This window comes from Nicotiana tabacum, chromosome 5 (assembly GCF_000715075.1).
Source record: "Nicotiana tabacum cultivar K326 chromosome 5, ASM71507v2, whole genome shotgun sequence".
NCBI lineage: Eukaryota > Viridiplantae > Streptophyta > Magnoliopsida > Solanales > Solanaceae > Nicotiana > Nicotiana tabacum.
Genome location: NC_134084.1, coordinates 30,490,879 through 30,502,976, shown reverse-complemented (window position 1 = coordinate 30,502,976; position 12,098 = coordinate 30,490,879). Strand labels below are relative to the sequence as shown.

The following is a 12,098-nucleotide window of genomic DNA, read 5'->3' as shown; positions in this document are numbered from 1 at the left end:
TTTTAGTCGTTCAATATTTATCAAAAATTATTCGTGCTTTTATAATAGTATAGATATAGATATAGATAGATAGATAGATAGATTGTAAATGTATAATTTAAGTATATTATGTGTATAATCGTATATACTTAGTGTATAATTTATGTATACCAGCTAAAAAACGTAAATATTGAATCCAGCCGGCAATTTATGGAAAGATCCCCCAAACTAATATATAGCAAGATTGGGCTAGGTATCTGTTGGCCCAGACTACTCTCTAGATTGGGCTAGGACAAAATTTGTGTGGGCTGTGTATCTCTTGGCCCAGGACAAAATTAGTGAAGGAAAATACTTACCAAAAAGAACTCAACATAACACATTACCAAAACCCTCCCTTTTGACTGTCTGGGGAAGGAAAGCTCATAATCTCAGCTATTAACAAACAAAGAGATACATATTGAAAAAGATCGGCATGGGAGATGGCAATACTAGCAGTAGAGGCGGCAATTCCAATAGCAGCAATCGGCCAGAGTGGTTGCAACACTACGATTTGATCGGAAAAATTGGGGAAGGAACTTACGGCTTGGTTTTCTTGGCTAAGATCAAAGCTAACCGCTCCAAATCTATTGCTATCAAGAAGTTTAAGCAATCCAAGGACGGCGACGGCGTTTCTCCCACCGCCATTCGTGAAATCATGGTCAAAATTTTATTAATTACTAAGTTCTTCTAGCAGTGAAATGTAAGTATTTATTTAGTTTTAACAATGGAGATAATCTTTGATTGATGCAGTTGCTTCGGGAGATTACACATGAGAATGTTGTAAAGCTTGTCAATGTTCATATCAACCAAGCTGATATGTCCCTTTACCTCGCTTTTGACTATGCCGAGCATGACCTTTATGTGAGTCTAGTCGAGTCTCGCCTCCTATACATTTAATTTTCTGATATATAATTAGTGTTACTGAAACAATATTGGGCATCTTAATAGGAAATTATCAGACATCATAGAGACAAGGTCAATCAGGCTATCAATCAGTACACAGTGAAGTCCCTTTTATGGCAACTGCTTAATGGTCTCAATTATCTTCACAGGCAAGCCATATTTATTAGCTCTCCTTTTTTTTTTTTTTAAAATCTATATTCTTTTTGGCTTTAATAATAATGCACTTCCTTTTTAGTAATTGGATTATACACCGAGACCTAAAGCCATCAAATATCTTGGTATGATTCTGCCCTTTCTGTCCGTTCTTATGTCTCTTCTTTTACATTTTTTTGTAAATAACATTCTTATAAACATTCCTATATTTGTATCCTTTACTTCTCCTTACAGGTGATGGGTGACGGAGAGGAACATGGAGTTATTAAAATCGCTGATTTTGGCCTTGCAAGAATTTATCAGGCTCCATTGAAACCATTAGCTGAGAATGGGGTGAGACACACTTTTTATTGCAGCTATAGCTTCTCCATCTCTCCTTTTTGTTTAGCTTGTAATTCCTCCCCTTACCCAAGTGTCAAGTAGTTACACCTTATATATAAAAAGCTTAAGCTATTCTTTACCAAGTGACATCATAAGGTGTGATCTAGGCGGTCAATTGGGCTGGAATGGACCATGGGAGACCATGGTTCAAATCTAAGCAGAGACAAGAAAAATTACTTACTCTGTCCCAATTTATGTGATGATGCTGGATTGCGCACACAATATATATAAGGCGAGTGCTTATATTGATCTGAAAATTATCACTAAATCCCTAATACATTAATATTAGAAAATGATTAAACCTAACTAATCTACTTTTGATACTACTAAACATACTTTTGAACAAAAAAATTTATTCGAAAAAAAGATGGAATTTCATTCCACCCTCCCCCTTTCTGACCACCCTAAAAAAGGGCCAAGGAATAACTTAAGAAACTTGAGAAACAGCCCAGCAGTTGGAGAGCAAACAAAAAGAAATAGGTTTGGCTTATTTTTTTGGTTTTCTAGGCTTTTATAAACCAACAGCCAAATTTTGTTCTACAATCCTGCTCTACTTTTTGAAACCAAAACAAGTTGGTCCCAAAACGAAACTGATAAGTTCCATTATGAAAAATTGCTTAAGCCGTTCAACTTTGAGAGAACCAAGACTAAAACTGTCAAAAGCATCCCTTGGTATATTATAGACTTATTATTAACCTATCTGATGCTCGATAATTTTACTTCTGGTCCATGGATGGTGGAAGATGTGATTGTTGAAAATACATTCTCTTATTATTTTTGATTAAGTAATAACTTATTGATCTTTTTATGAAGTAATACTTTAGTGATGTTGGGGGCAAACCCTGTTAAGTCTTATACGACAGAGTGAAGGACTGAAGAAAACTATGGTTCCTCACGAACAACACCCATTTATCTACAGTAATGGCCTCTTCTGGGCATGAACTCACAAAAAACAAAGACAGGCCCTCATCCCTCATCCCTCAGCTGACATCTATTTCTTCTACACTGCCACACATATTATGTGTGTAATATATATGAAATTTTGTATGTAGTTTAACATAGTCTATATGACTGATCTGTTGAACCCACGTTTTGTAAATGAAGATGATGAGATGGATTACTAAACAACATGGGCCGTGCTAAGAATATTTGATGAGTTTGAGAATGACAAAAATACATCTGACTAGCATCACATTATTTCTGTTTGTCACAACTTTGGCCATGTTAATTCTTTTGTTCCTGACATACTTACCAGTCCTAGATTTTGATAAGAATTGATTTTCTGATTGAGCTGCAGAGTGGAAGTTAAATACAAAACGATGATTCCTTGTTCTTTTCTTTCTCTTTAGATGCACATTTGACTTTCTTTGTCGGATATCACTGCTTTGTAGTAACTTTGAAATTTTGTACGTTGAGTAATGACAGGTTGTAGTGACCATCTGGTATCGTGCACCAGAGTTACTCCTTGGGGCAAAACACTACACAAGTGCAGTTGGTATGACCCTTTGTCTTTTGAGCTTCAATAATTGTCACTCTAAATAAGTAAACATTTCTTCCTTTTCAACCAAGAAAAAATATGTTTATGTAGATATGTGGGCTGTTGGCTGTATATTTGCTGAGCTTCTTACTCTAAAGCCACTATTTCAAGGGCAAGAAGTGAAAGGAACACCAAATCCGTTCCAGGTTAATATTTTTGTACTCTCAACATTTCATTTATGCTTTTCCTTTTGGGGGTTCAATAGCGTATTGTTGATCTTTTTACTGTGTAACTATTTATTTTTCATCTAATGAATAATTCTCGTAATGCAGCTTGACCAACTTGACAAGATATTTAAGGTTCTCGGTGAGGATTAATTTTCGAATATTCTCTTTGTTCCTTTTACTTGTTTGAGCACTGCACTTATGTCATATGGTTGTCAGGTCATCCCACCCCAGAAAAGTGGCCAACACTGGTAAACCTTCCACATTGGCAATCTGACGTGCAGCGTATTCAAGGACATAAGTAGTAGGTTCATTCATACTGCTTTTAGTATTAAGGATTTCTGTTAGCATTGAATTGTCTTGCCGTCCTTGCCTTGCAATTGGATTTATCATCTAAAAGCTTTATTGTTTCCCTTGCAGTGACAATCCTGCACTTTATAGTGTTTTGCACCTGACGCCCAAAAGTCCTGCATATGACCTCCTTTCTAAGATGCTTGAGTATGTGCCCATTTCTTAGTTAATGCAGCATTTAGTTGGTAATGCTTTCAATATGAGATTCCAATACGTCTTCCAGATGATGGTATGCATACTAAATTTCTTGGGTTCTAATCCTTGTCAGAGATGGCATGCGTACACATAATGACACAATGCAGTTACAAAGTAATCACAACGACAAGAATGTGAACAATATAAGTGAAAATGAGTCTAGCTGAATTAGTGTTTTGACTTTTGTTTCTTAGAGAGAGAACTCTTCTTCCTTATCTCCAGAAAAGTACACCAAGATGTCAATCAAGTAACATATAGAGACATCCAGCATGGCATGCATTAAGTCTCAAGGGTGACTTTTGGCATAGACTTGCCGGTATTGAACTTATGTTTTGAATGGAAACAAGGGGCTTAGAGGGGGAAAAAGATTAAATCAGTATTTCCTGGTGTCAGTCGGTTCGATAGAACAGCTTAGGTCAGCAAGTCTGAGGTTAACATGATTAGGGTCAGCCCACTCCATTGCTGACCAACCAACGCATAGAAAGTTAGGATTGGTATGAATGTGTCGGCTCTAGGAGACACCATAATTGTTACTTTGTTTCTATTTAAGACATAAGCTGATAGGGTCCTAGAAGTGGGGAAAGATGGAAGGGTGAGGCTTTCAAGTTACTATTAGATGGTACTTCAAAACGGATTCTTGGAATTACTTCATAAGATGGTGGAGCGATGGTATGTGTGGTTGGACTCTTGTTCAGAGATACGAGATTTATGTGGAGCATATTTGGATAAGGAACTAGGTATGGTGACCGGTGAACATGTCAAGGGTTGTAAAGAAAGAATAAATAAGATATGTGGAGTTGCTTGATTATTCTGTTGGTGTTTAATTGGTTATGTATTGTTTACAAGTAACCCCAAAAGGAAAAGAATGTATTCCTTCTCCTAATTACATAATTGCATGGAGTCCAAACCTTTTACATATTTACAAGGAATAAACTCTTGCCATATAAACAATTTCTTAATTTTTAATAATACGCCTCAAGTTGGAGCGCGGAAATAGAGCTAAAACAACAAAACCATGCCCTTGGTGATTGCCAGAGACCATAAAGAGATCAGTGTAGGCGACATATTAATGCGAACTCCCCCCGAGCAACAACTCTAATGGTTGCTTCATGTAGACCTCTTTGATAAATTTTTCCACGAGGGAAAGCATTCTTGAAATCCAATTTATAAAGTGGCAAATGAAACATGGTTGTCATGGAGATAAAGAGGTGGACAAAAGCGATCATGGCAAAAAAAAGTATCAGCATAGTTAAAATCATAAGTCTGAGTATATCCCTTGATCACCCAATCTAGCTTTTAGAATTTAGACGAGTAACCTTCCCCATCAGCACCTTCATTTACAATAAACACCCAATGACATTCAATTGCTATCCTGTTTTAAAGGAATGATCTTCAAAGTACCATTATAGTGAAGAGCAGTTATTTTCTCGTCATTTTCTCAATCATAGCCTGAAGCTAGCCCAGATGAGCTATTGCTTTGCTACAATCTTGCGTATTTTGACAGTGGAGAAATTTTGTTCAAAGGCATGATATGAGGGTGATAATTGGTGATACTTTAAGAAATTTAAAACTTGATAATGATTGCGAGTAGTACAAGTACCTTATCCAAGATCAATTGGAGACCAAGTTCATCATATAAGTATCCTACCGAAGGAGGGGATGTAATTGGAGTAGGTAATGAGTCACTAGGTGGACTTTGTGTACTTATATCATCAATAGAATACTCAATTGAATTAGCAGGCAAATGGTTTTGATTGAGACCGTCAAGAGTAAACCTAAAATTTAGCTGAACTAGGGTGAGCTAGAGACAGAAGAGTCCGATTAGAAGAATTCTGACATAGCTTATTGATTTTGTGAATTTGATGAGAAGTACGAGGATAACTCGGAAAATGTGACATATGCTAATACAAAGAACTTAATATGTTTGCAACGGGATCATATGTTGGTAACTTTTTGAAGATAAGACTATTCCTATAAAATGCATTTGATAGACTTGGGTTGATGTTTAGCTTTTCAGAAGTTAGATCTTGAATAAAACTTGTTCAACTAAACACACAGGGAGGAAGAGAAAAGGGATTCTCTTGATGGAGTAAAGTTACTTGTGCTGCATAACAACTTTACTTGTGCTGCATAACAACTGAAGGCATACGACTAATTAAATAGCAAGCAGTTATGACAATTCACCCTGAAAAACAAATAGGGACATGAGCATCAATAAGTGATTTCAAGCTGTTTCAATTAAATGCACATTCTTCCGTTTAGCTACTCCATCTTGTTGAGGAGTATGCACACAAGATCATAAATGAAGAATGCCTTAGAGAAGACATAAAAGTGGAGAAAGGCGTTGAGAAATATTCCCTTCATTATCGCTGACTAGTTTCTTGATAGATACACCAAATTGAGTATGGATTTCAGCATAATTTTATTTCGGAGATACAAAACAATTCAGATTTATTCTTCATTAGAAATAATCAAGTGCAACGAGAATGATCATCGGTAAAAGCAATGAAGTACTGAAAGGGACCCCAAATGTTTGAGTGAATAATTTCAAACATAGAGTTGCCCGGTTTTGACTCTCTTTGGGAAAGAGGCATGTGTATGTTTACGTAGCTGACATAACTCACATTCTAAGGAAGACAAGTGCTCTCGTTTGAACATAGATTTTTTTTTTACTTAATTTCAAAAAGAATTTTGAAAACATTGTTCATGGAATTTGATAAGTTTTTGAAAAAAATTTATAAAAATTTTCAAGTTCCAAAAATGGCCTGAAAATTTTTCTTCCACTCACAAAGCTTTGGCTTTTTTTCAAGCAAAATGCATGTCAAAACAGAACTTCAACTTCCAAAAATTAGTTTTCAACACAACTTCAAAAATTCTTTTTTTCAAGTTTCAACCAAATATATGTCCAAACGGCTACTTAGAAAGTTTCAACACCATCTTATATAATTTGAAAATACTTGGATGATTCGAGTGATCATGAAGAAGATGAGAAGCAGCCGTTTAAGTAAAAGCACCATGTGTTTTTGGGCTAGATAAGTGATAAGTATTGTGGCTTATGTTCTATTCCAATTGTCTATCCTATTCTTCAGTCCTGCACAAAAATAGAGTTAGCCAAGAAGGTTACAAAATAATTTAGGTTCTTGGTCAATTTACTAATGGATATCAAATTATATGGATATTTTGGGGTAAAATGAGTTAACATTAAAAGTAATGAAGGAAGAGCATAAGCCTTACTTATTCCTTTAATCATAATTTTTGATCCATTAACTAATGTGACAAAGGAAGAGATCAGAGGGAAATTACGTGTATACAAAAAATTCTTATTACCAGAAATGCGATTACGTGCGTCTTCATGTGAAAACTATGTGACATAAGCAAATGGATTACGTGATTGACTTGTGCAAGTAGTGGGGATTAAGACGACTGTTGTCTAGTTGTTTTGTACTGCAGAGAATTATCATAGCTCCACTCAAAGAAGTAAAGTGAGAAATGTCACTACTACCGGCTTGCACTTTTACAAAGGAAGAAAAGAGAGAGAGAGACAATATGATTCATTCATTTTTAAGAGGAGCAAGAAAATTCTTGCTTGAGAATAAATTAGAAAGAATAGAGAAGAATGAAAAGTTTAGAAGAAATTGCACAACTTCAGCTCAAAATAATTTAAAGAAATAAAAGAGAGAAGATATATTGAAGACTTAGGATAAATGTAAGCCAAGAGTTCGAAGAATGTTGATAGAAAAGATAGAGTGGGAAAACGCGCACAGCCGCATGAAATGGTCCAGTATAGTGGCTAGTGGAAAAGTCGCGGAATATTAGATGTCGAAATAAGTGTTGAAATAATCACCGGAAAAAGTTGCCAGGATAGTCATCAAAGAAGGCTACCTGAGTATGTAAAAAGATCGTAGTGGCTCTGATACCATGTTAAAATAGTAGAAAATGAAAGGAGATTTAAAGAAGCAGTTGCTTGCTTGATTTGTTCTTTGGACATCATCATAATTTATAATGTTATAATTCAATTAAAGTTGTCCTTAACCTCTTTAGTTCTTATTTACCAATTCAACAAAGTCATACTCAAATCTTACCATTAATTTGTATCTACCTATCCAATCATACAAAATGTTAGCAATCTTGTCAGGGGCAATGGCATGTAAAGAGGCCTATCTGGAAGATTTGGCAGGATGTTCCAACTTTTTTTGGTGTTTGTTATTGAAAAGAAATAGCATAATGTTTTGAAGGGAGCTATTCTTCTATCCATACCCTGAAATATAGATGTCTTACTAACATTGCTGGAACAAACATCACATTTTAAATAATGTTGTTCAGTATTTTGACTTTGTAAGCTCCTTAGGAAGTCTATAGCAGAATCATTCTTTCAGGAACTAATTTTTTTTCTACAGCTTGTAATTTCAATGTCTACCGGATGTGATTCTTAATGGAATTTCACTTTATCTGATCAAAAAGAATACATCTCTAATAAGACCTAAAAACCTCCTAGCGAACTAAATTTTGATCATAGCCCTTTATTATTTTACCTAAATGGATACTTTTTCTTCTATCTTGTCATATTTCACCAAAGTGTGCATGGATTTTAAAAGATTGTAGGTCTTTCAAATAACTTTCTTCCATGCGATTTTAGGTCTTCTTCGTCACCTTGTAGCACCTTAAATCACCATTGTTTCATACCTATGTACTAGTGCTTTTGGACATTGACAGAGGACATGACAAACCATCAAGCCAACTTTTCGGAGTTTTTCTATATGTGCTACTTGAACTTTTAGCTGAATATGAGCATTTGTAATCTTGTCATCCTTTATGACCGCATATCCATCGTAAAATTTGCTTTTGTGAAATACTCATCATATGGATATGTTGGACCGTAGGGCCCAACATTCACTCTCATATAATATTGCTTGTCTTACAACCATTTTATAGACCTTGCCTTCATATTGGTAGCACTTCTCCATTTCAACCATCCTATTTTGCTTTTATGTATGACCATTTTTTCCCATCATACCATTCTTCTGGAACCACGAGCCTAAAATTTGAATTGTTTGTATGTAGGCACCGCCAATTCCGTCGAATCTCACCTCAGCTTCACTATACTTGTTCTTTTTTAAAAAGAAACAGATGATGTTTTGACGGAAATGTAGGTTCTTTATCTCAGTGAAATGTATATGCCTATACCTTTTACTATATATTTGGTGTAAAAATCTTATTGTAAATGATATAGGCCATATGATTGAGTTTGTCAATATCTAACATAGCTAAATAAGGAAGCTCTTGTATTTATCAGTTCTTTCTGTCATAGAGCACTTTCTTGGTGCTATACTTAATAGAAGTACCTTAATTTTATTTTTAAAAAGTTCCTTACTAGATTATAATGCAAGCATTTGATATGCCCCAATGTTACTTTTGCAATTGTTATTGACATGTTACTTATGTTTCAGAAGCTTCTATTAATTGAGATCATTGTTATATTTTGACGTCATCTAATTTGCAGATATGATCCTCGCAAAAGAATAACAGCAGCGCAAGCTCTCGAGCATGAGTATGGACTCTTCATCTCACTCTCTCTCTCTTTCTCTCTCTCTCTCTGCAGACGATTGCATGCAAATGGTTTCAAATATGAAGACATATTTCATCGCAAAATAAATTTTGTAAAATGGTTCTTAAGTATTCACTAATTGATTAAATATGTCCCTGATCAAAATTATTTAACAAAGTTAACTACTTTTACTTTGTTGTCCCGTCCAAAATAACAGTGCTGACCATTTCGATGTCCTCCTATTTCGTATTTCCATCACTTAAGCACTGAGCTTACCTTTACTAAACAATTATTGAGTGTATTTGGTCCCCGTACTGTACCTATTCAATTTCTTTTACCATGTTATAGACGTTTTTCAGCTGATCTTCCAGCCAGGCGAGGCTTCTTACCAATAGCCTTTTTCCTTGAAGTGGTAAAGTTGATACAGTGTTTGGTCTAGTGAAGTTATGTGGGGTTATTCCTTTTTATACCGAAACACTTATAATGGTTTTGGAAATTTCTTCACATGAAATAGAGGAACCCAATTATTTTGCATTCGTTTTTCTATTACCTATATGATCAAGGTTAGTTCATAAAAAATGTTGAATGTCAAGTTGACACCTAAAGTAGGGAAGTGAAGGCCTCGGGTTTCTTCTGAATTCTTATGATATTGGGTGGATGCTTGCCATGTATTATTTTTAAAGCTTTTTATTTTTTCTGGTTTATAGGTACTTTCGGATGGAACCTCTACCTGGCCGCAAGTAAGTGCTTGCTTTTCATAGTCACTTTGTCAAACAATTGATTTACAAAAGTTTCACTAAGCTGGTATGATTAAACCACGCTAGGACACCCAAATACTTATAATGAAATTTGAGAGTTACAAGTTTTACCTTTTTATATCCATTTAGACATACTGTGGAGCTGTAGCACTTATAGATGCTTTATCTTTCCTTCATTCTGGGGAGACTACCTTTATTAATCTAGTAACTTCCACTAACCCTTAAAACTGCTTAATTGTGACAGTGCACTTGTTCCACCACAGCCTGGAGAAAAAATTGTGAACTATCCAACTCGACCTGTGGACACGACTACAGACTTTGAAGGAACAATTAGTCTTCAACCTCCTCAGCCAGTAAGTATAAAAATCTCTACATCGACTAGGTTCATATCTCCATGCATGCTGGTTTATTTCTTTGGTGTTTATTTACTACTGATATAGTTCTAATTTCCTATATATGATATTTCAATAAAGAGGACTGCTTGTATAGGAGTAACTAGAGAAAGCTAATCAATTGAAACTATGCCAAATTTTCATACTAAAGGACTAGGATGAGGCCATATTGGTCAGTTGCATCTTGCTCATATTACTATTTGTTGGAGCAGGTATCATCAGGAAATGCAGCATCTGGTGGCATGCAAGGTCCCCATGTAATGCCGAATAGATCTGTGCCCCGACAGATGCCAATGGTCAACATGCAAAGGATGCAACCTCAGGGCATGTCTGCTTACAATCTTGCTTCTCAAGCTGGCATGGGTGCTGGAATGAACCCGGGAAACATGCCCATGCAGCGTGGTGTTGCGTCTCAGGCACATCAGCAGCAGGTTGCTCTAGTCAGTCCGGTACTATTATGCTTTCGGTAGTTCCCATCCCTAAATTTATTGATGCTTTTGTATGTCAAGCAGATGAGAAGGAAAGATCCAGGAATGGGGATGCCTGGATACCCTCCGCAACAGAAATCTAGACGTTTCTGAAAGTCTTTTCAGCGACAATCATGCCCATACACAACTCTGGTATATTCCGTTATAGCTTGTCTTTGTTTTTCTTTCCCCACAAAAACTAGAAAGTTCCTGTTTTATTATTTTTGAAAAAGGAGTAGATAAGTTTTCCTCCTGCCTGTTTTAATGAACCACTCCTCTTCCTCTCTTAGTGTCTCTAGTCGTGAAACTAGCAGGCAAGTGGGAGTAGCTGCCTCCATAAGGTTTTAATACGTGATCCTTTTGAAGACCTTTTCTTCTTTTGAGTTTCATGTCATGTTTAGTTCACAAGAAAAGAAGTAAAGATGGCCCTGCATTTTGATTAAAGGGTTGTGACATTGTGGAGAACAATAACTTTTCACTTGTTTCTTATTTAGCCAGGCGGGTTCAAGAAGATTATGTTTCTGAAGTTAACTTCAGTCTGACTGTTGGTGGACAAGTTTTCCCACCATTTATGAAGCAGAGAGAGTCAATTGGCACTATTATTATTTCGGGTTGCGGATGTGACTCTTATGGATCAGATATTGTTCCATATCAGTTTTCACTAACGACATCAGTGATGGTCTGCTCTGACATGACTGCTACCTATCTATATGAACCGCATAACCCATCTATAGAGTTGTATATATGTATATATGTGTACACCAACCAATTATCAATGTATCAGGCAAGTCATCTTATTGTCTTCTTCTAAAGCCTCATATGACCTTTATTGCTAATCCCGTTAACCTGAATCATATGTTGTAGCAGATAGTGTTGGGTAAAATATGAATAGTGTGAATATTAGGGGTAAGGTCTGCGTACATATTACCCTCCCCAGACCCACTTGTGGGATTATACTAAGCCGTTGTTGTTATAGCGTGTTTACGTAAAAATATGAATTTTTACATTTACAACTTTAGGGTCCAGTTTACAATTGTGCAATTATTTGGTAATCTGAAATGTTTTAATGGTTATGCGTACTTTTAAAGGAAATACTGTTGAATTTCTTCAAATCAAACAGGTTCATTTTGGGCTACATGTTTGGTTTGTGATATGACATGAAGGAGACTATATATATAGTATTCTTTATGAATTTGGGCTGGTCAAATGTTGGAAAATCGTTAAGGTACGAGGA

General features: G+C 35.8%; 1 protein-coding gene across 3 annotated transcripts; it reads left to right on the top strand.

Moving 5' to 3' along the window:
• Window positions 1–357: 357 nt before the first annotated feature.
• Window positions 358–11,875, top strand: LOC107771674 (cyclin-dependent kinase E-1). Of its 3 annotated transcripts, XR_001644863.2 has the most exons (17): window positions 358–676; window positions 769–879; window positions 967–1,070; window positions 1,157–1,199; window positions 1,309–1,407; window positions 2,881–2,950; window positions 3,044–3,138; window positions 3,265–3,298; window positions 3,376–3,460; window positions 3,577–3,654; window positions 9,203–9,250; window positions 9,955–9,987; window positions 10,250–10,358; window positions 10,610–10,828; window positions 10,910–11,017; window positions 11,155–11,205; window positions 11,363–11,875. XR_001644863.2 is itself a non-coding variant. In XM_016591101.2 (16 exons), the coding sequence occupies exons 1-15, from the start codon at window positions 452–454 to the stop codon at window positions 10,976–10,978; spliced, it is 1,422 nt and encodes a 473-aa protein (XP_016446587.2). In that variant the 5' UTR covers window positions 358–451; the 3' UTR covers window positions 10,979–11,017; window positions 11,363–11,875. The 3 variants fall into 3 exon arrangements, 2 of the variants coding, with proteins under 2 accessions (XP_016446587.2, XP_016446586.2); XM_016591101.2 differs by lacking the exon at window positions 11,155–11,205; XM_016591100.2 differs by lacking the exon at window positions 11,155–11,205 and having other exon boundaries at window positions 11,359–11,875.
• The last annotated feature ends 223 nt before the right edge of the window (window positions 11,876–12,098 follow it).